Source organism: Podarcis tiliguerta (genome assembly GCF_965153285.1).
Source record: "Podarcis tiliguerta genome assembly, chromosome: 1".
NCBI lineage: Eukaryota > Metazoa > Chordata > Lepidosauria > Squamata > Lacertidae > Podarcis > Podarcis tiliguerta.
The window spans coordinates 54,681,259-54,704,640 of record NC_139534.1 but is presented as its reverse complement, the minus strand read 5'-3'; the positions used below and the strand labels follow the sequence as shown (position 1 = coordinate 54,704,640).

The following is a 23,382-nucleotide window of genomic DNA, read 5'->3' as shown; positions in this document are numbered from 1 at the left end:
GCCCATACTGTAAGCTCCTGGATTTTGATAAACAGGTTTTTCATTATTTCAACCCCCCAAAACCTGTTTGACCTCATGCAATGGTAGGGGAAAAGAAAACTGTGCTCCTGAACTAGCACATCTGCTTAACTCACTCTGACATTTTGTCACCTGTGTGGGGTCAAGATGCTTCATCAGCTGAAGCGTCCTCTAGCTCATGAAATAGGTTTTCTTTGCTAACAGGCTCTAGATGGATATTTGTGGTTAGTTCCTCTTAGTTACAGCACTAGCCACTGAAATAGGGACATTCCCAGGGGAATTGAAGGAGGCAGTGCTGCGCCCGCTCTTAAAGAAAACATCATTAGATCCTTTAGATCTATCCAATTACCGCCCGGTTTCAAATCTTCCATTCCTGGGTAAGGTGATTGAGAGAGTGGTTGCTGAACAGCTTGATGGGTTTCTGAATGAAACATCGGCCCTGGATCCATTCCAGTCCGGCTTCCGTGCTGGTCATGGGACCGAGATGGCTCTGGTCGCCCTAACAGATGATCTCCGTAGGCAGCTGGATCAAGGCGGGTTGGGGCTGCTGATTCTTCTAGATCTGCCAGCAGCCTTCGACATAGTCGATCACAAACTCCTGGACCACCGCCTTGCCGGTCGGGGACAGAGGGTGGCGCTGGGGGGGGGGGGACTGTCATCGCGCCACTCCTTGGTGTGTGGAGTGCCTCAGGGTGCAATACTCTCCCCAATGCTTTTCAACATCTTTATGCACCCCCTCGCCCAGCTTGTCCAGAGTTTTGGGCTGGGCTGCCATCAGTATGCTGATGACACCCAACTCAAGCTAAGCAGTTGGCCCCTTACCTCTCTCGCCCTGACCTAGCCACTGTGATCCACGTTACGGTCACCTCCAGACTGGATTATTGTAACTTGCTCTACGTGGGGCTGCCCTTGAGACTGACCCAGAAACTCCAGCAGGTGCAGAATGCTGCAGCGAGACTCCTTACGGGGTCCTCGCTGCGAGATCACATTCATCCGGTACTATACCAGCTGCACTGGCTCCTGGTGGGGTACAGGATCAGGTTTAAGGTGCTGGTTTTAACCTTTAAAGCCCTATATGACCTATGACCCTCGTACCTACAGGACCACCTCTCCTGGTATGTCCCACAGAGGAACTTACGGTCTTCAAATACAAACATCTTGAAGGTCCCAGGCCACAGAGAGGTTAGGCTGGCCTCAACTAGAGCCAGGGATTTTTCGGCTGTGGCTCCAATCTGGTGGAATGCTCTGTCACAAGAGACTAGGGCCCTGCGGGACTTGACATCTTTCCGCAGGGCCTGCAAGACGGAGCTGTTCTGCCAGGCCTTTGGTCGGGGTTCAGTCTGACTCCCTCTCCCCTTTCATAAGAACTTGCATGAAAGTGGCCTCCCAATTTTTCTCACAGGCCCATATAAGTTCAGCAGAAACAGTTGGGTCTGGTGAGCATTTAAGGTCCCCAACCCTAATCTGTGGGTTGCCATCCAATTTTAATCTGATCCTGATCTGATTTGAGGATCTGATTTAATCGATTGTCTGATTTTATGTTAATGTATTATACATTTGATGTTAGCCGCTTTGAGCCCAGCTTCGGCTGGGGAGGGTGGGATATAAATTATTATTATTATTATTATTATTATTATTATTATTATTATTATTATTATTATTATCAGATAGCCCCCTGGGAAAGGGGAGTGAAGAATGGCTATTGATTAGGTAGTGGCAATAGTTGCTGAATCAACTGCCTTCAGTGATAGGCCATTCTTCCTTCCTTCCTGTGAGGGAGTTTTACACAATCTTAGTAATGCTACTGAAAAAAGATAAATGGATTTTACTTGCTTTATTTTATTTACTTGCAACGACACACTTTTAAAATTGCCTGCTACCATGTAGATTTAAATGGTAACTTGTACTCTAGTTTTGATAAAGTAGACAACATTTTAGTGGGCTTTAATTTGCACCAGATCGGGGCCACAGCCGAAAAAGCCCTGGCTCTGGTTGAGGCCAGCCTAACCTCCCTATGGCCTGGGACCTCCAAGATGTTTTTGTTTGAAGACCGTAAGGTCCTCCGTGGGACATACCAGGAGAGGCAGTCCAAACTGGAAGCTGGATTGGAATGGATCCAGAGCCGATGTTTCATCCAGAAACCCACCAAGCTGTTCAGCACCCACAATCTCAATCACCTTACCCAGGAACAAAAGATTCAAAACTGGGTGGTAATTGGATAGATCTAAAGGATCTAATGATGTTTTCTTTAAGAGCGGGTGCACCACTGCCTCCTTCAATTCCCTTGGGAATGTCCCGGTGCCAAGGGACAAATTGATGATCTCACTGAGGGGGCCCCACACCTTGTCTGGACATGCTCTAATCATCCAGGACGGTCCAGAGGGTAGATGGTGGGCTTTCCAGCTCAGAGGAGTCTGTCTACATCGGCTGGGGATATCTGGCCAAAGTGGCCCAATACTGGACCTGAGGACAGTCGAGGGGCCTCCAGTTCTGTTATTGTATCCAAATTGGCAGGGAGGTCAGGCACCTCACTTGAGTGCCTTGATCCAATTTGACAGGCCTGATATCTTTTCCCAGATGCAAGACCTTGAGAATTTTCCTCTTCTTGCCTAATCCTAATTAGCCCTTAAGGGGGTTGTTTACCTGAAGGGGAAACAGTTGTTGTTGGCATCTTGGTCTCATGGCACCATCGTATATAACTAGACCCAATGCAAATTATTACACTGGAAGTCAGCCATCTTAGACCATTTTGTATTGGATGATGTTGAGCTGTATGGACTATGTCATGCTTTACATGCTGAACGTTTTCTGTCAGTGCAGCAACTTCAGGTCTTCCACTTTGTAGCAATTCAAGCTCCTTATCAAACAGTGTAAGATGCATTTTATAGGTTCTTGGAGGAATACAGAGTCCACTCTTGAACCTAAGTGGAGCAGTTGCACCAGTAGAAACTTCCACTGGAGAAAGAAAATAATGATATCCCAGGTAATTTCCTGGTGGCGGGGTAGAAGCTGCTAGAGCAACCTTTCGCTCAGAAGCAGGTTGATCAGTCATCAGCCAAGTTGGCTACACGTGGGTTAGGGTGTGGGTGTGGCTGAGGCCCACTTTGCCCTTCCTAAAGTTACAAGCTTTTATATCAGTATGCCGATGACTTAAATGACTTAAATACTTTTATATCAGTATTGCCATCAGTATGCCGATGACACCCAACTCTATCTGTTGATGGATGGCCATCCTGACTCGGCCCCAGACACACTGACCAGATGTTTGGAAGCTGTGGCTGGATGGTTACGTGGAAGCCGGTTGAAGTTAAATCCTTCAAAGACAGAGGTCCTCTGGCTGGGACGGGACGATATGGGATTGGGGGGGGGCAACTCCCATCTCTTGCGGGGGTGCAATTAGTGCCAGCACCGTCCGTTAAGAGTTTGGGTGTAATCTTCGATACCTCCCTCTCTATGGAGGCGCAGATTACAGCTATAACAAAGGCGGCATTTTTTCATCTCCGCCAAGCTAAGCAGTTGGCCCCTTATCTTCTGAAGCTGGAGAGATGTAACTTCTACACTACTCATCTACATGAAGTTCTGTTCTCCACCAATGACCATCCTTTAATGACAATACTGCCATCTTCTAGGGATTAAAACCTCTCTCTTTTTAAAAACCCATATAACTGTGAAGGTTGCTCACCTCATTTCAGATAGAAACTACTAAGCAGTTTTCCTATTTTGTTTTTCTTTGATTCCATCAGGGGGAAAAAGATGGCCAACAGGAGCAGCAGCAGAGGGAAGGTGTTTGTGCTCTTGGGATTCAATGATCATCCAGAGTTTGCTGCAATCTTGTTTGCATTAAATCTCATAGTCCTGACATCTTTCAGGGGTTAAAATCTCTCTGTCTGTCTTTTATTTATTTGTAAGAAAATACATATAGTTGAAAAGACTGATTCCCTTATTTCTGATAGCAAACTAATAAGAATTGTCCCATTCCTCACTCATCCTCATTTGTTTTCCTCGATTCTGTCGGGGGGGGGGGGAGATGGCTGACAGGAACAGCAGTAGAGTGAAGGTGTTTGTGTTCATGGGATTCACTGATCGTCCAGAGTTGGCTGCCACCATGTTTGCATTGTTTCTTGTGAACTATGTCATTACAATTGTGGGGAATCTCGGGATGCTTTTGTTAATTAGGGCCGATGCTGGCCTTCACACCCCTATGTATTTCTTCCTTAGTAGTTTGTCCTTCTTAGACCTTTGCTATTCAACCACCATCAGTCCCAGGCTGCTGATAGACCTTTTAAGGGAAAAGAAAGTGATTACTTATACTGAGTGTCTAGTTCAATTCTATTTCTATGTAACTTTTGCCACCACTGAGTGTTACCTCCTGGCTGCTATGGCATATGATCGGTACATGGCCATCTGCAACCCGCTCATCTACACAATCACCATGTCTCAGAAAGTCTGTGTTTGCCTGGTGGCTGGTTCATACATTGCTGGATCTGTCAATGCTATGATACACACAGGTTGTATAACTCGTTTATCGTTCTGTGGCCCTAATGTCATTGATCATTTTTTTTGTGAAGGTCCCCCGGTTTTTGAACTTTCCTGTTCTGATACAAGTGTAAATTTGTATGCGATGTTTGCATTTGTGGGCTTTAACCTGGTGGTCACTCATTTGACAGTCCTTATCTCTTACTCTTATATTGTTGTCACTATTCTGAGAATCCGTTCAGCTGAGAGTCGGCAAAAAGCCTTCTCCACCTGCTCCTCTCACCTGATGGCTGTCATCATCCTTTATGGAAGCTTTTTCTTTATGTACCTCCAACCTAGTTCATCAACCAAAGGAAAGAAAGTGGCCTCTTTGTTGTATGCGGTGGTGATACCCATGCTAAACCCCCTCATCTACAGCTTGAGGAACAAGGAGGTGAAGAGTGCTTTGAAACGGGTAGTGGAGAAGTATGTTCGCTAACAATATTAACTATTTGTACAGTAAACTTTATATAAATATTGACTGCTGCATGATTGCAGTTATGTATCTGGCATCTGGTTGAAGTTTGACTGAAACCTGGAAAGCAAAAGGGAAAGGGAAGGAAGGATTACAGTGGGTCAGAAACTGGGCTCCTTTGCAGAAAAAATGCCTGGGCATCTTTCCAATATGCCATCTGGTCTGATTAAAGAGGCAAAAACATCTATCCAGTAGAGCCTGCAAGTCTCAAGGAATATCCTCCTTGAGTAAGGGAAAAGATAATAGTGGAGTAATATGTTTTAGGATGTGTTAATTTGTTTTCCACTTTTAAAGCATAAATTCCGTTAAGTACTGTACATTTGTCATTGAAAAGCAGTATATACTGATTCTAAATAAATGGAAATAAATATTCACAGTCCTTCACTTGCATTCTCTCTGGTATTGTGGAACAATCATGTAAAGTAATGTGGTGTTATTCTCCTAACATTGGGTAAAGCCATGGAGGGCATGTAAACACTGGGTAAAGTCAGGTCATGAATAGAGGATAGAAACCCTAATTACTTTTAGCCAGGATAGCTCAATAAATCCTCTTTGTTCAGAAGCAGTATACATCAAGGACAAGAAACAGGAATATGGGCAACACTATCATTCCCTGTTAACAGAAGCAGCAGGCTGGCTCATGTGGGAGGGCATCTCCCAGAGGCTCAGCCCTCCCCCCCAATATTTTTAGGGAGGGGGCCAGGTCCCCAATATTCAAAGGGGGTGCAGGAGGCCAAGTGCAGAGCCGAGTGGGACATGATATCAGTGATTGGCACCTTTTCCTTCTACTGCTGTGGAGGAGAAGGAGCAGGGAAGCAGCTCCCAGGCAGCTGTGGTGGCAAGAGGAGGAGGAATGGCCACTGGTCATTGAAGGTCTGCTGCTGCTATGTTCAGCTTCAGCTCCTGATCCTCCCAATGACCTGATGGTCTGCCCCCATTCTCCCTTGGAACTTGACACCTCTAAGTGGGAGACAGAATGCTGGGGTGAATGAGTCTTCATTTAATTAAACCCAAAAGTATGCATGGCTGTACATAAACCATTAATGAAAATATGATCTAAAGAAAAGGTGTAGATTGCATCCAGTGTATGTCCTACTTGGAGTAAACCCATGGATATCAATGGACATTACGAATCTAGGCCTATATATTTCAGTGGGTCTACTCTTGATATATGTTAGATGAATACAACACTGTATACCAGTCCTTGAAAGCTTTCAGATCCTTACAGAGTCCTTATTAGCCCTTAAGGAGTTTATTTACAATAAGAGGGGGAAACAGTTTTTGGCATGTTGTTCTCATGGCACCAGTGCATTTAACAAGGCCCAGGACAGATTATTAAATTGGGAATCAAAGACATTGTTAATACCAGAAATCATGTTTTTTTTCTACGACACAATAAACCTAATGTAGTTTTCTGTTGCAGTTATCCCTGTGAGGGAGTTCTGTTTACACAATCTTAGCAATGCTACTGAAAAAAGATAAATAGATTTTACTTGCTTATTTTATTTACTGGCAACAACACCCTTTTAAAATTGCCTGCTACCATGTAGATTTACATTGTACCTTGGACTTGAGTTTTGATAAACTAGCCAACATTTTAGTTGGTTTTAATTTGCACCAAATTGCTCACTGAATGTCATACAAAACCAAAGTCTCTTGTTTTCTTATTCAGTTACAAGTGAAAGGAAATCATTTGGAAAACTGTAGAATTAGTCTCATTTTAATAACTGAGCTCACAAAAACAGAATCAGTAGTAACACTGGATCTCAGTTTAAGATGGAATTCTGCTCCTTGTTCATGTGTTTTCTGAAAGCTTTTGTAATGCCTTTGTTCCTCAGGCTGCAGATCAGAAGACTGCATGAAGAGCATGAAGAGCACTAGAGTTTAGAACGCAGACACCTATTTGTCTTGCTCAAAGACATACACAGAAGAAGGCTTCATGTCAGGGTCCGTGCTGAGGAGGGCTGCACAGATGAGGAATGGTGGGAGCCCCCCGGTCTTGGATCAGGATCCTGAATCTTCCCAGGAGCAGTGGGACAGCATAGATTTGGAACAGTGGTTCACAGAGGGTTCACAGAGTTCAGAAGACAAAGGTTGGGAGGAACTTGGGGTGACAGCTAGAAAAAGAAGAACTGGGAGGGAGAGAGAGAGAGAGTTAACAGACTCTGGTTTGCTGGAAAGTGTCCAGTTGTCCAGGAGATTAAATAAGGTAGCTGCACAAAAGCTGCACAAAAGGCACGGTGGTTGCAAGCAGCGGAAGTGACTATGGGGGAAGTGGGTAGAAACCTTAATTGGGAGCACCTTTCCTCTGAGATGGACACATTGTTCTTGAGCTGGGTTCCTTAAAATCTCTTTGAATGATACGAGACTATTTTTTCTTTGTTTGGCTTATCCACAGAAAAAGGGAGGAGGAAGCTGCTCTCCCGAAGCCTGAACTCCATGGGTTCACTCTAAGGACAGATAAGATGTAAGAGACGAGAATGATGGAGAGGGCAGCAAAGTACTGGATTGTGCCCCAAGGGAAGGAGTTGGTCCTGTTCTCAGATAATAAGACACATGGCATTCTGGGAGTAATAGTAGATGAGCAACAGGTATCGCAGAAGGACAGGTGCCATGGGAAGAAGCACCACTCATTCAGAAAGTTATAAACTCCATAGTATCTATAGCATGTATGGAGCTACTCAGGCACCTCACTTGAGTGCCTTGCTCCATTTTGACAGGCCTGATATTTTTACCAGGTGCAAGACCTTGAAAGTTTTCCTCTTCTTACTGAGTCCTAATTAGCCCTTAAGGGGGTTGTTTACAAAAAGACGAAACAGTTTTTGTTGGCATCTTGGTCTCATGGCACCTTCGTATATAACTAGACCCAATGCAAATTATTACACTGGAAGTCAACCATCTTAGACCATTTTGTATCGGATGATGTTGAGCTTTATGGACTATGTCATGCTGTACATGCTGAACTTTTTCTGTCAATGCAGCAACTTCAGGTCTTCCACTTTGTCTGTAGCAATTCAAGCTAAGAGGATATTTCCTTATCAAACAGTGTAAGATGCATTCTATAGGTTCTTGGAGGAATACAGTCCACTCTTGAACCTAAATTGGAGCAGTTGCACCAGTAGAAACTTCCACTGGAGAAAGAAAATAATGATATCCCAGGTAATTTCCTGGTGGCGGGGTAGAAGCTGCTAGAGCAACCTTTTGCTCAGAAGTAGATTGATCAGTCATCAGCCAAGTTGGCTACACGTGGGTTAGGGTGTGGTTGTGGCTGAGTCCCACTTTGCCCTTCCTAAAGTTACAAGCTTTTATGTTGTGTAAGGCTATTTATTGCAACACTATGTCAAGTAATGTAGTGATTCTGTTTTATTTCTGAAGCTGGAGAGATGGAAATTCTACAGTACTCATCTACATGAAGTTCTGTTCTCCACCAATGACCATCCTTTAATGACAATACTGCCGTCTTCTAGGGATTAAAAACCCATATAACTGTGGAGATTTCTTACCTCATTTCAGACAGAAAACTACTAAGCAGTTTTCCCATTTTGTTTCTCTTTGATTCCATCAGGGGGGGAAATGCCTGACATGAACAGCAGTAGAGTGAAGGAGTTTGTCTTCTTGGGATTCACTGACAGTCCAGAGTTGGCTGCCATCTTGTTTGCATTGTTTCTAGTCAATTATCTCATCACAATTGTGGGGAATTTTGGGATTCTTATGTTAATCAGGGTTGATGCTCGACTTCACACCCCCATGTATTTCTTCCTTAGTAATTTGTCCTTCTTAGATATTTGCTATTCAACCACCATCAGTCCAAGGCTGCTGATGGACCTTTTAAGGGAAAAGAAAGTGATTACTTTCAATGAATGTCTAGTTCAATTCTATTTCTATATAACTTTTGCCACCACTGAGTGTTACCTCTTGGCTGCTATGGCATATGATCGGTACATGGCCATCTGCAACCCACTCACCTACACAATCACCATGTCTCAGAAAGTTTGTGTTTCTCTGGTGGCTGGTTCATATATTGCTGGAACAGTCAATTCTATGATACACACAGGATGTTTGACTCATTTATCCTTTTGTGGTCCTAATGTCATTGATCATTTTTTTTGTGAAGGTCCTCCACTCTTTCAACTTTCATGTTCTGATACCAGCATCAATTTGTATGTGATGTTTGCTTTTTCTGGCTTTAACCTGATAAGCACCCATTTCACCGTTGTTATCTCTTACACTTACATCTTTGTCACTATTTTGAGAATTCGCTCAGCTGAGGGCAGGCACAAAGCCTTCTCCACCTGCTCCTCTCACCTGCTGGCTGTCATCATCCTTTATGGAAGCTTGATCTTTATCTACCTCCAACCTAATTCAACAAATGGAGGCAAAGTGACCTCTTTGTTGTATGCGGTGGTAATTCCCATGCTAAACCCTCTCATTTACAGCTTGAGGAACAAGGAAGTCAAGAGTGCTTTGAGGCGGGTGATGGAGAAGCGTATTGCCTGACAATGTTAAGGTTTAGTGTTGCTATGGAATGCTCTGTGAAGACTGCTGGAGGATAGCAGCTGTTTATTTGGGATTTGGTTGATATTTGACTGGAATATTTAAAAAGAATAAGTAATTTTGTGGCAGAAACTGGGCCTTGTGGAAATATTTCAAGGACTATTTTCCAATAGGACTTCTCCAATAGCTGCCTCTCTTAGAGAACCAAAAGAAGTTGATAGCAACTTCCCAGTGAAGCCTTGAAGACTCAATGAATATCCTTTTTTACTAAGAGAGCAGAAGATAGAAGTGAAATATACTTTATGGTGTTTCAAGTTGTTGCTCAGCTTTACTGTATGAACTACTTTGAGTCCAGATGTTGAAAAGCTATGTATATAGATACATATTCTGATCAAATAAAAGCAAATAACTAAATGTTTGAAGCACTTTACATACATTCTCTCTGGCATCTTACCAAACCCCTGTAAGGTAAGCTCATATTATAGTCCTTACTTTGGACAAATTTCATGGAGAATTATCTTATTAGGCATATTTATATTGGATAGATACCTCAATGGCTTCTAGTCAGAATTGCTAATGGAAACCTCTTTGGATAAAAGAAGCATATATCTGGGACAAGCAACATGAAGATGGTCAGCACCAAAACTCCCTGCATGCAGAAGCTTCTGACTGGCTCATGTTGGTGACAAGATGGTGAGCTAGATGAGCCTTCAACTGATTCAACAAGGCACTTAAATAATGTTTTAACTAGTCACATTGAGGCTGATTGAGCATGGATTGATGAAGGCCACACAGTCTGCTATTAGTATTACATCAGTCCATACTGCTGAGGGTTTTGTAATGTTGTGATTACAGAGTCAGGGTGTTCTAGTGGATGCTGTATAAAAGACATGGGATTCCATGGGGAAGGGTTGCAAAAGCAGCAGTTGCAGATGAGCATTAGTCTGCAATGTCCCAGTTTCTAGACACTACTCTCATTTCTTTTGTCTTGCTGCCACCTTTCAGTAGCCAAGGAATGAGGTTATAGCATTGCTTCACCTTTTAGCACCCATTGTCTAGACTCTAGAGAAGGAACTTCTTGTTTTGTTTTTATTAAGCCTTTCTTCTTGTCTTCTTTGTTGGAGAAGTAGTTGATGCTCCACAGAAAACAAACAAACTGGTTTTTAAAATTTTATTGTAGCTGGGATTGGAGATGGTATACTGTGTGCCAACTTAAGAACAACAGGTAGCTACAATGACTGGAATTCATGAGCTTTCTAATTTAGGTCTTCTTTCATACATTAACAAGGTGATTCCTACCCCACTGGGTATGTAAACATAAAAAAATGCACTCTCCTAATACCAATCAGATAAAGTCCATCATTATACCCATTGTTGTTAAAATCGTTTTGCTGGAGGAAGGGAAAGTTAGAGTTGAGCAGCTTTTGCCCATCTGGTGACCTCCATATACTTGTGTTTACTTCCGGTTGGGCTGCCCAGAGTACAGAGCAGAAGTCAGTGGTAGCCTAGTTGGTGCCTCATACTTGTGAAACTGTTGAAGCTGCAGGGAAGTTTTGGAGGAGGCCACAGAACCCTGGTTCTCTTGGGTTACTTAGTATAATATTTTGTTTTTTTGAGAGCAGAGTCCTAACAACACTGACAATGTACCATGCAGATTGCTTTCTAGTGGAGATTTCCATTAAAAAGATCTGATAACATCATCATGCTTCTCCTTATTGTTGTTGTTGTTGTATTTATAATCCACCCTTCAACCCAAAGGTACCCAGGCAGCCCACAAACAATTCATTAAACTACAACACAACAATAAAAATCAAGGAGCACTAATCCTACTCAGAATATCAACGGATATGACTAACATAGCTGATAAATTTCAATGGGTCTACTCTGTATATAAATTGGATAAAACCCGATAATGGCAAATAGTGTTATAAAACAGCAAACCAGCTGTTTTCATGATGACACATTTTTTAATAAGTTGGTGGAATCTTATTAAAAAAATTGTCACATGAAAGCAGTGACTTTGGCTTCATGTATCTCAGGTGTGCATTTGTATACACATGCATGTAACAAGCGCCACACATTCAGAAGCCTATGAACTCCAGGATGTTCATTGTGTGTATGGAGTTACACAATTGCCTGAGTTGAGGGCCTTGCTCCATTTTGAAAGGTCTGCCATTTTTACAGGAACAGTGGCTTGAAAGCTTTCCTCTTCTTACAGAGCACTAATTAACCCATAAGGAGTTGGTACACAAGGGGGGTGGGAATATTGTTGGCATGTTGGTCTCATGGTACCACTGCATTTAACTTTGATGCAAGGCAGATTATTAAACTGGAAGTCAACAACCTTAGAGCAGTAAACAAGAGACCATTAACTATTTGATGCTGTAGAGCAGGGGTTGTCAACCTGGTTCCTACCACCCACTAGTGGGCGTTTCAGGATTCTAGGTGGGTGGTAGGGGATTGTACTGCACAAGCTGAATCCTCCTTCCATCGAGCACTGGTGAGCTGTAAGGAAATGTTACCATCAAGAAAGATGCATTAGTGGGTGGTAGGTATAAAAAGGTTGACTACCCCTACTGTAGAGTTTTATGGTCTATGTTATGTTGCACATGCTGAACTTTTTCAATCAATGCAGCAACTGCAGGCCTTTCACTAATATTTGTAGCAATCTTAGTCAAGAGTATGCTTGCCTATCAAACAGTTGTTTGCATCTTAGAGGACCTTGGAGGAATACAGATTCCACTCTTGGATCTAATAAAGAGCAAATGATCCAGTAGCTGCTTCCACTGGAGGACACAAGGAAAGGAAAGAATGATATCCCAGGTAACTTCCTGATGGTAGGATAGAAGCTGCTAGACCAGCCCATTGCTCCTAACCATGCTGACCAGGATAGGTTACAGGTGGGTAAAGGTGAGGATAAGAATTTCCAAGCCTCCAGACTCCTCCTGATGGCTTATAAGCACTATAGTAAGTCATGGAAAAAGAGAGGGTCAAAGAAGGCAGACACCCCTTATTGAGGGAGATGAAAGGAGCTGGTGGGCAGAGCCTGTCTGGTCTGATAGGAGGGCAGAGAAGAGAGTGCAGCCTAAATGATGCGAGGAGCCAAAGATCTGAGGAGTCTTGGAGCCCAAGATTGTGAAGTTCATCAAAAGGCTATTGACTGCTTTAAATATGGCCTGATTCAGGAATTTCAACCTGGAGATTACAGTTCTAAAGGTCAAAACATGTGAGATAGGCTCATATCTACAGTGGGTTAAAAAGAAGTTCTAATTGAATCCCTTCTCTTGAAAAAAATGAAACTGCACATTTAACTTATGATTGCTGTTAGCAAATAACAGACACTCCGAGTGTCCCTATTTTCCAGGGACGTCCCTGATTTAGATAAGTCATCCCAGTTTCTGGTTTGATCCCAGAATGTCCCACTTTCCCTAAGGATGTCTTTATTTTCATTGGATAAATGTTGGAGGGTATGGAGTATGCCGCCTGAAGACAATCCTGTACAGGGAAGTTTTTTTAAAAAAAATGTTTAATGTTTTATTATGTTTTTATATATGTTGGAAGCTGCCCAGAGTAGCTAGGGCGACCCAGTAAGATGCGTGGGGTATAAATAGTAAAATCATCATTATGGAATGGAACGTCCCTATTTTCATCATAGAAATGTTGGAGGATATGAAATAATAGTGCCAATATTTTGTGTTTGGACACTTTGAATAGAATTAATTAACTATTTTTCTCTTAAATGCATGTAACTATTGCAAAGCGCACACACATACACAAACATTACAGGAAGATGGTGTCGTAAGTACTGCAAGCAAGGAGATTTCAATGTTTCCGCATGCATGTTTGTGAAAGGGCTCCGCTGAAACATTCTCAGAATTAAACTGCAAAATGCAGTATAATTTAAGAGCATATGTTTTCCATGTGTTTTCTTTAACAGAATGAGATGTGCACATATAGTGGTCACCCTTTGTAGACAGGCCTAGTTCACTGCTGATAATAATCACTTAGTGTTCAATACCAGCAAGTTGGCCGCAGACAGAGGTGTTTCTGGGGAATCTTCACATGTCGGAATGTGGGCTCAGTCCCCCTCTGCCCTCCCTATATAATATGGTGGCCGTATTTCAAAAAGTGAAAATCTGGACACAAAGGTTTTTGGGTTTTTTGCCAAAGTCGTTTATCTTTTTTAGTTTTGCCTAAAGCTGTTTAGCTTTTTTATTGGAATCACCCCAAAATGACATTGCCAACATGGATTGCCATGTGTCTGGATTGTCCCATACATTTTTGTCGATTTATAGCTGGACACTGCTTACGACTGCAGTATTCCGTATATGTCCGGGAAGTTCTGGACATATGGCCACCCTACTACATCACCCTCTCTTTATGCTGTGTAAAGCTATGTATACTGCCTTATTTCAAGGTAATAGTGTGCCACTGCTTTAAATTCTGAAGGAGGAGATATGGAAACACCATCCTCATATGTTAAAGGTCTTCTCCACCAATGGTGATCCTTTAAATTTTATATTCCAGCCATAATTCAGGAGTTTAAACCTCAATTTCTCTATTTAAAAAAGCACATATAGCGGTGAAGACAGATTACCTCATTTCTGATGGTGAATGATTTCCAAATTTTCCCACTCCTCACCCACCACCATTTTGTTTCTCTTTGATTCCATCAGGGGGGAAAAATGCCTGACAGGAACAGCAGTAGAGTGAAGGAGTTTGTGTTCACGGGATTCACTGACAGTCCAGAGTTGGCTGCCATCTTGTTTGCATTGTTTCTAGTCAATTATCTCATCACAATTGTGGGGAATCTTGGGATGCTTATGTTAATCAGGGCTGATGCTCGATTTCACACCCCCATGTATTTCTTCCTTAGTAATTTGTCCTTCTTAGACATTTGCTACTCAACTACCATCAGTCCCAGGCTGCTGAAAGACCTCCTAAGGGAAAAGAAAGTGATTACTTTCAATGAGTGTATAGTTCAGTTCTATTTTTATGTAACTTTTGCCACCACTGAGTGTTACCTCCTGGCTGCTATGGCATATGACCGCTACATGGCCATCTGCAACCCACTCACCTACACAATCACCATGTCTCAGAAAGTTTGTGCTTTTCTGGTGGCTGGTTCATACATTGCTGGAACTGTCAATGCTGTGATACACACAGGTTGCATGACTCGTTTATCATTTTGTGGTCCTAATGTCATTGATCATTTTTACTGTGAAGGTCCCCCACTCTTTCAACTTTCCTGTTCTGATACCAGCCTCAATATCTTTGTCATGTTTTCATTTGCTAGCTTTAACCTGATAAGCACCCATTTGACAGTCCTTATCTCTTACTCTTACATTGTTGCCACTATTTTGAGAATCCGCTCAGTTGAGGGCAGGCATAAAGCCTTCTCCACCTGCTCTTCCCACCTGATGGCTGTTATTATCCTTTATGGAAGCTTTATCTTTATGTATCTCCAACCTAATACATCAAGAAATGGAGGCAAAGTGGCCTCTTTGTTGTATGCGGTGGTAATCCCCATGCTAAACCCCCTCATCTACAGCTTGAGGAACAAGGAAGTGAAGAGTGCTTTGAGACGTGTGATGGAGAAGTAGTAAGTTGTCTGGCAATGTTAAAGCTTATAATTGATATAGGACTTTTGGTACAGACTGCTGGATGGTTGCAGCTGTGTCTCTGATGTTTAACTGGAAGATAAAAAAGTAAGAGAGAGAGGGAGTAAGAAAAGAAAGAAGAAAGAAGAAAGAAGAAAGAAAGAAAGAAAGAAAGAAAGAAAGAAAGAAAATATTGCAATGGGTCAGAAGCTGGACTACTGTGGAAATATATCCAGGATTCCTCTCTTGCATGATATCTTCAATGGCCACTTCCTCTGAAAGAGTGGAGTAATTGACAGCATCTGCCCAGTGAAGTCTACAAGTCTCAGGGAATATCCTCTTTGAAGAAGAGAAGAAAAGATATATGAACTTCTTGATTATACACTTGTTGAAAAGCAGTACAGTGGTACCTCAGGTTAAGAACTTAATTCATTCTGGAGGTCCGTTCTTAACCTGAAACTGTTCTTAACCTGAGGTACCACTTTAGCTAATAAGGGCCTCCTGATGCCGCCACGCCGCTTGAGCACGATTTCTGTTCTCATCCTCAAGCAAAATTCTTAACCCGAGGTACTATTTCTGGGTTAGCGGAGTCTGTAACCTGAAGGGTTTGTACCCTGAAGTGTCTGTAACCTGAGGTACCACTGTATCACTAAAAAGTTTTGCAACTGTAATTTAAAATATGCAGAATGTTACAACAGCAGTAAAATAGACTAAAACAATTAAAACTCCTGCAAAATTTCTAAACATATGGGTAGGTTTATCTGAATAAGAATACCTTTAACAGGTACAGCAAGGAATACAGCGAAGGCACCTGTCCGATATCAAAAATCAGGGAGTTCTAAAGTGTCAGTGCTGGCACACCAAATGATATGTTCTTACAGATGTGGTGCAGGTATTTTGTTGATTTATAAACATGCCAATTCTGTCAATTGTGTACACACATAGGGTAAGGCGATATCGTAGGTAGACTGGTTGTTAAGGGGTTTAAATACTAACAATAACACCTTGAACCTGGCCCTGTCACAGACTGGCAACAAGTTCAGATCTCTGAACACAGGCGTTATATGCTTGAGGAAGGACTTCTAGCAGGAGATGGGTTGCACTTCACACAGTGGTTGGCAACAATATGTTTGCTAAGAGTCTTCTGAACCTGATCAGGAGTGCTTTAAACTAAATCCGAAGGAGAAGGGAGACAGTATTACAGATGACAGGTGAACACCTGGTACTGGGGATAATAGCTTCATTTGCTGCACAGAAAACTGAAGTGGTGCTACAGAAACTTGGTAAAGAGCAAGCAACTACAAGAAGGAAGCAGCTGGAGGGAATGACTCATGGTTTCTGTTGTCTCCATACGATTGCACAGAGTATGGGTAACAAGCAAGATGAGTTGACACCTTATGGGTATTACTGAAACTTGTGGGATGGGACTCTTTACTGGAATGTAGAAATTGAGGTATAACCTGTTCAAAAGAAATTGTACAAACATTTTTAGATCCAAAAATACGAGGCAAAATGTTCAGGCTCTATTCTCATTTGTTTTTTTAAAGAAGCTAGCATTTCCCCACCTTTCAGTGTTTTTAGCTAATGAATGAAGTTATAGCATTGATTGACCTTTAAAACACCCACTGTATAGCCTGTGTTGTTGTTGTTGTTACCCATACCCTGCTCTTCAGCCAAAATGGTTACCAGAGTGGCTTACATACAATCATTTAAACAAGATACTTCCTACCTGCAAGTGAGCCCTGCTTCCTGCTATGTAAGCCTGGGGGTGCTGTATGAATGTAATGCTTTTTGGACCCTTGAGCCCCTGTAGCTTCTATGGGGCAGTACTCCAGGGTGAGTTTTTCTTTTAGTCTTAAAGGTAAAGGTAAAGGTACCCCTGCCCGTACGGGCCAGTCTTGACAGACTCTAGGGTTGTGCGCCCATCTCACTCAAGAGGCCGGGGGCCAGCGCTGTCCGGAGACACTTCCGGGTCACGTGGCCAGCGTGACATCGCTGCTCTGGCAAGCCAGAGCCGCACACGGAAACACCATTTACCTTCCCGCTAGTAAGCGGTCCCTATTTATCTACTTGCACCCGGGAGTGCTTTCGAACTGCTAGGTTGGCAGGCGCTGGGACCGAACAATGGGAGCGCACCCCGCCGCGGGGATTCGAACCACCGACCTTTCGATCGGCAAGCCCTAGGTGCTGAGGCTTTTACCCACAGCGCCCCCCGCGCCCCCCCTCTTTTAGTCTTGCCTTATAGTAATAAAGGACATTTGTTCTTTGAGAGGCCTGCTTCCTTCTGACATGCTTTCCTGATACCCCAACACAACACTTCCCATCTCTCCCAATGAGGCGGTCTGATGGAATGCCTGCTTTCAGGTAACTCCTCACACTTGTGAAATTGCAAAAGCCAGAACAACGCTTTGGAGAAGATCCATTAGTGATAAGAAATAGCTCAGATATTGTGCATAGTTCCTTTCTACTGTAAATGACTAGAAAAACCAGAGTAAGTTATACAAAAAAGCAAAACTAAAACCAAAACATGTATATTCTAACTTAATTCACACAGGCTACAGAATCTTGGCTCTCTTGGTGTGGAATCTGGGTTATTTTCGAATAGGATTTTGAGTTTTTGAGAGCAGAGTCCTCGCATCACTGACAACATACCATACAAATTGCATTCTGGTGGGGATTTCAAATCAAAGATCTGATAACATCATCATGGTTGTTGTTATATTACCAATTAGCATCTTAAAACAGAAATTCAGTTGTTTCATGACGACAGATTTTTGGATAGGAGTGGCATCTCATCCAAAAATTTGTTATAATAAAGCAGTAATGTTGGCTTTATGTTCCTCAGGTCATTATTTGTGTATACAAGCACCACACATTTTTAAAGCTACAAACTCCAGGGTGTTTCAGTATGGAGCTACTCATTTCTGTTTCCTGCTTGGCAGGGGGTTGGACTCGATGGCCCTTGTGGTCTCTTCCAACTCTATGATTCTATGATTTGCCAGGGTTCAGGACCTTGCTCCATTTTGACAGACTGATATTTTTCACTGGGATTGTTTCTTGAAAGTGTTCATCTTCTTACAGAGTCCTAATTAGACTTTAATGAATTTGTCTACAATAAGAGGGGGCAGAATGTTGACATATTGGTCTCATGGAACCACTACATTTAACTAGACCCAAGGCAGATTATTAAATTGGAACAACCTCAACAGCATCAGAGTACTTTGACTCCTCTCAATGACTAGTCGATTCCTACTGCGCACCTGTCTCTAGTCCTCCTACACTCTGGTTGCTTGTATTTTGTTGTCATTTTGAAATCACTCTGTTGTATTGCTCTCTGAAGGAGTGGCAGAATGAGGTGGTCCTGTGCTTGGGCATGGGGTGGGGAGGAGGAGAGCACATGCCAGGAACCACAACAGGACACACATGATCATTGTGACACTATTAGGATCATCCTACTCACGTGTAGGACCCTGGCAGAGACACATGCCCAACTGGCACATTGTCTCCCTCCAGGTCGGTCATTCGGGAGCTTCAAAAGCTTTCTCCAGCCTGAACATCACAGCGACTGATACCAAGAAGTATCAGCACACTTAGGGATCCTGTAGAGTATTTGCAGTTCGTATAACAGAACTCAGTAGCACAGCATTTTGGCTAATCTATGTTTAGTTACATATAATACACTTGGAGCATTCTGACTTAGCTCCTTCCTCTTTCTCATTAGACAGCAAAGAGAAAGAACAAAGGAGAATAGTCCCACTTCACAGAACACAGTAACACAAACATCCTGTCCCCGTCACTTCCCACACTGTGGAATAAAAACATACACCGTCATGTGATAGAACAACAATCCCATGACTGCAAACGTGGAGCAAGAATCCTAACAGACACTGGCCAACTTACAGAGGCAATATTGTTACTTATATTTCCTTGTTCTTTTGAAACCCCACTGTGTTTGAAACCCCAAAATACTGGAGAAGAATATGAATTGGAAACTAAATAGATATATGGCTATATGTTTATTCAACATTCATTCATTTATTTAAAACCAAACATTTATTCAAAAGTTATAATGCAGCTTTGTCCACTGCCAGAATTTCACAGAATGTTTATTCTGCCCATGACCCCTGGTCATGTCTCTTCTAGAAGCCATACCCACAGAATACTGGGATGGGACAATTTGTTCCTTTTCTTTACACTGTTCCCAATGGTTTTATAGGATGGTATGACTAAAACACAGAGTAAACCAATTGACATCAATGGACTTTAGCTAGTAATGAGTTACTTAGGCCCATTTATTTCAATGGGTCTACTTTCAGGCACAATTCATTTATCAGAGAAAAAGCTGTGTTGTTTTACAACAACAAAAAAAGTTTCTGTGGCATGCAGAAAATAAGATACCCCATCAGCACAATCTCTGTCATGTTTATGCCTGTCCATCAGATAACATAACAGTGCTGAGTTGTTGTTTTTGCTTGCTACTTTGTTAATGTTGTTAAGATTGATTTATAGATTATAAATGATGTATTGATTTTTTAATCATATAATATGATTTTTTTGATTGTAATGATTATTTTATAGTTGTTGCTTTGTTGCTTTGTTAATAGTATTTTATAGATTGATTGATTAATAAATAACCAGTGAAACAATTACATTCTTCATAATTTATACTGTATTTGTGAAACTCTATTATGCTGTATCATGTTAATATTTACACACACACACAGAGAGAGAGAAAGCAGAAAGCAGAAATACAATATATGAATCATTCAAGTAAAGTTTACAAGCTTTACAGTGCAATCCTATACATATCATCTCAGAAGTAAGTCCTACTGAGGTCAATGGGTCTCTACTCCAGTTAAGGCTGTATAAGCAAAGCTGGGAAACCTATCGTCCTCTAGATGTTGTTGGATGACAATTCCCATAATCTCTGACCATTTGCCTTGACTGGGGCTGATTGGAGCTGGAATAAATGACACCTGGAAGGCCACAGGTCCCATTTCCTCATATATAGAAAAGCAGCCTCAGACACCAGATGACACAAACCAATCAATATATTTGATAGTTATTGCTTTTATTACCCTGCCCCAAATGTGAGTAGATTACATTATTATTGCAAAAAGGAATCTAAGGCAGAAAGAAACTGCTCTGATCCAGCAATACTCTTCAATGTGAGGTAGGGATTTACAAAAGAGAAGTCACATAATTCAGGGGTTGGGGGACCTGTGGCCCTCTAGATACTGCTGTAGTCCTTCTAGATACTGCCATCATTTGTGACCTTGGCCATATCAGTTGAGGCTGATGGAAACTGGAATCCAGCAAAATTTATAGTGCGACAGGTTGCCATTCAGGACATAATTGCTTAACAAAAGCGTTTTTGCACATGTGGCATGTTGCATGTAAATAAATGTCCACAGTGATGCAGTGTAGATGATAACTGGTCTGTTTTCTCATTATTATTACAGATGTGAGGATGTATCTGCATGAATACTGCATGTAGTATTAGCTGTGACTTGTGCCCTTTTGTAAAGGTATATATTTGAAATGAACCTGATAGGCTGTAATTTTCCAACCGCTTACTATTGAGTCATTTCAGAAGTTTCAGCCAACCTCATTCTGCATATTTCTGATTCTCTAGCTAGTAGGAAATTGAGAATTAGCTATAAGTGAAAGGGAAAAAAACCATTCAGTAATAACATAGCATTTCAGTTTAGGACAGGACTTAGCTTATTGTTGATGAGTTTTCTGAAAGCTTCCTTAACATCTTTGTTCCTCAAGCTGTAGATCAGAGCTGTTTTCATGATGACACATTTTTAAAGAAGATGGTGGAATCTTCCTGTTATGTATGCTAGGGGGTGCTGTATTTGAATGTAATGCTTTTTGGACCCTTGAGCTCCTGTGCTTTTCATGGTGCAGTACTCCAAGGGGAATTTTTTCTTTTAGTCTTGTCTTGTAGAAAGAAAGGGACACTTCCTTCTGATATCTCCCTTATGCCCCAACACAACACTTCCCATCTCTCCCACTGAGGTGGTCTGATGAAATGCCTGCTTTCAGGTGACCCCTCACACTTGTTAAATTGCAGAGTCCACATGAAGTTCCAGTCAACCTCATTCAGCACAAATGATTTTGAAATTGCAAATGACATTGCTCAATGAATGTCAGACAATAACTCTGGGGTTGAATTCCTTCATATTCTGGTTCTCTAGCTAGTAGGAAATTGATGATCAGCTATAAGGGAAAGGAAATCATTCTGAAATCTACAAGTCAAGTTCCTATGGAACCAGTTCACAAAAAACCCATTCAGTATTAATATTGCATTTTAGTTTAAGACAGAGTTCAGCTTCTTGATAATGAGTTTTCTGAAAGCTTCCTTAACATCTTTGTTCCTCAAGCTATAGATCAGAGGATTGAGCATGGGGATCACTACTGTGTAGAACACAGAAGCCCATTTGTCTTGATCCAAGGCATACACAGAGGTGGGCCGGAGATACATGAAAATCTGAGTCCCATAAAATAGAGTGACCCCTGTGAAGTGGGACCCACAGGTGGAGAAGGCTTTGAGTCTCCCTGAGGGCATTCTCAAGACAGCTGCTAAAATGAAGATGTAAGAGAGAAGGATGATGGAGAGGGAGCTCATCGCAAGAAAGCCAGCAAATGCAAAAAGCAACATCTCATTAATGTGGGTGTCAGAACAAGCGATTGCCAGCAGTGGAGGGACATCACAGAAGAAATGGTTGATGAGGTTGGAACTGCAGAACTGCAGGCTGAAGGTGGCTGTTGTGTGTATTATGGCACTAGTTGTGCCAGCAATGTATGACCCAAGTAGGAGCCGGATGCAGAGGGACTTGGACATGGCAGTGGAATAGAGCAATGGGTTGCAGATGGCCACATAGCGGTCATAGGCCATCACTGCTAAAATGTAGCACTCGGCATCCACAAAGGCAGCACTGAAGTAGAACTGGGCAGTACATTCAGGGAAGGAGATAGTCCTGCTCTCAGATAACAAGTCAGACAGCATTCTGGGGGCAATAGCAGATGAGTAGCAGATGTCACAGAAGGACAGGTGCCAGAGGAAGAAGTACATAGGATTGTGAAGGTGAGAATCAAGTGTGATCACGATGATCATGCCCAGGTTTCCCACAACATTGACCAGATAGATGATCAGGAATACCACAAAGAATAAGACTTTCATACCTGGATTGTTTGAGATGCCCTGGAGAATGAACGTGGTGATGGTGGTACTATTTTCATTCACCATTTTTAGGAAAAGATACGGTGGTCTGGAGAAATGCTGGAAATGTGGATGGCAGGGTTGTTTTAAATATTAATCCGTCTATGATTAATTTGCTTGGGTCCCACTTGCTGTGTGAGGCTGATGATGACATAGTTGGGTCTTACCAAGGCTTCTTGTGGAGATTTTAGAAGATCCAGAGTGCCTGAGTGATGCTCCCCTTTGTCTTTTCCTTGAACATTTCTATGGGTGGGAGAGATGAACTCTGAAGTTTTGATCATTGGTTAAGTCAGCATCCTACTGATCCCTGTAAACTCCTGGATGTCTATTTATTGTGCATTGAGTTTCCTACCTCTGAAAAATGATGCAATAATTAAAGGGTAGGAATGGCAGAGGCTGGGAGCTCTGTCCCCAGAGATTTCTGATCTCTGATTCCCTCATCAGGAGACATATCTTTGTGGAGCTTTCAAGGGTATAGGCATCCCATGCAATTTGCTTTCTCATTGTGTTCCCTGTCAATTCCCCTCCCCTCCTGCACAAGAAAATACATGGCATCTATATCTCTTGCTTTCTGGCTGGGTTTCTCAGGGAATGGGACTAATTGTGGTTTGTCAGGGGCCCTCATTTTCCTTCCTGCACCTGACATCACCAACACTCTCAAGGACTGGCAGGACTCTGAAGGGTGTGCAGCGGAAGCAAGGGACCAGGGGAGTTATCTAGGCAAGGAGACCATTGATTTATGGGGCCTGCCACTGTCCACAAGGCAGGAGCCAAGGGACGAGTGTCAGGTCAGAGTGGGATGGAGGAAGGCACACCAGACGGGGCAGCAGCAGAAGAGGCTGTTCAGTCAGCAGACGGTTCAATGGACTTCCCACCTTCCTCTGCCTGCTGTCTCCTAAATCCAGGAGGGACGTGAAGTGGGAAGGGCAGTGGCACCTTCCATACCGGTAGAGGTCTCTGGTTGTTGGAGCACAACCCATCAGGGGAAGACATATAAGCAGGTGGAGGGGTGGAATTTCCCTGTTGCTGCAACTGCTCCATAGGCTCCAGAC

The 23,382-nt window shown here is 42.5% G+C and overlaps 3 protein-coding genes across 3 annotated transcripts; 2 read left to right on the top strand and 1 right to left on the bottom strand.

Moving 5' to 3' along the window:
• Window positions 1-4,045: 4,045 nt before the first annotated feature.
• LOC310679280 (olfactory receptor 5AP2-like) lies at window positions 4,046-4,972 on the top strand (the record flags this gene model as incomplete). Its single annotated transcript, XM_083444269.1, has 1 exon — window positions 4,046-4,972. The coding sequence occupies one exon, from the start codon at window positions 4,046-4,048 to the stop codon at window positions 4,970-4,972; it is 927 nt and encodes a 308-aa protein (XP_083300395.1).
• Window positions 4,973-14,187: 9,215 nt separating this feature from the next.
• LOC310679285 (olfactory receptor 5AP2-like) lies at window positions 14,188-15,105 on the top strand (the record flags this gene model as incomplete). The annotated part of the gene is made up of 1 exon (XM_083444298.1): window positions 14,188-15,105. The coding sequence occupies one exon, from the start codon at window positions 14,188-14,190 to the stop codon at window positions 15,103-15,105; it is 918 nt and encodes a 305-aa protein (XP_083300424.1).
• A 6,313-nt stretch (window positions 15,106-21,418) lies between these two features.
• LOC310679176 (olfactory receptor 5AR1-like) lies at window positions 21,419-22,357 on the bottom strand (the record flags this gene model as incomplete). The annotated part of the gene is made up of 1 exon (XM_083443977.1): window positions 21,419-22,357. The coding sequence occupies one exon, from the start codon at window positions 22,355-22,357 to the stop codon at window positions 21,419-21,421; it is 939 nt and encodes a 312-aa protein (XP_083300103.1).
• Window positions 22,358-23,382: the final 1,025 nt, after the last annotated feature.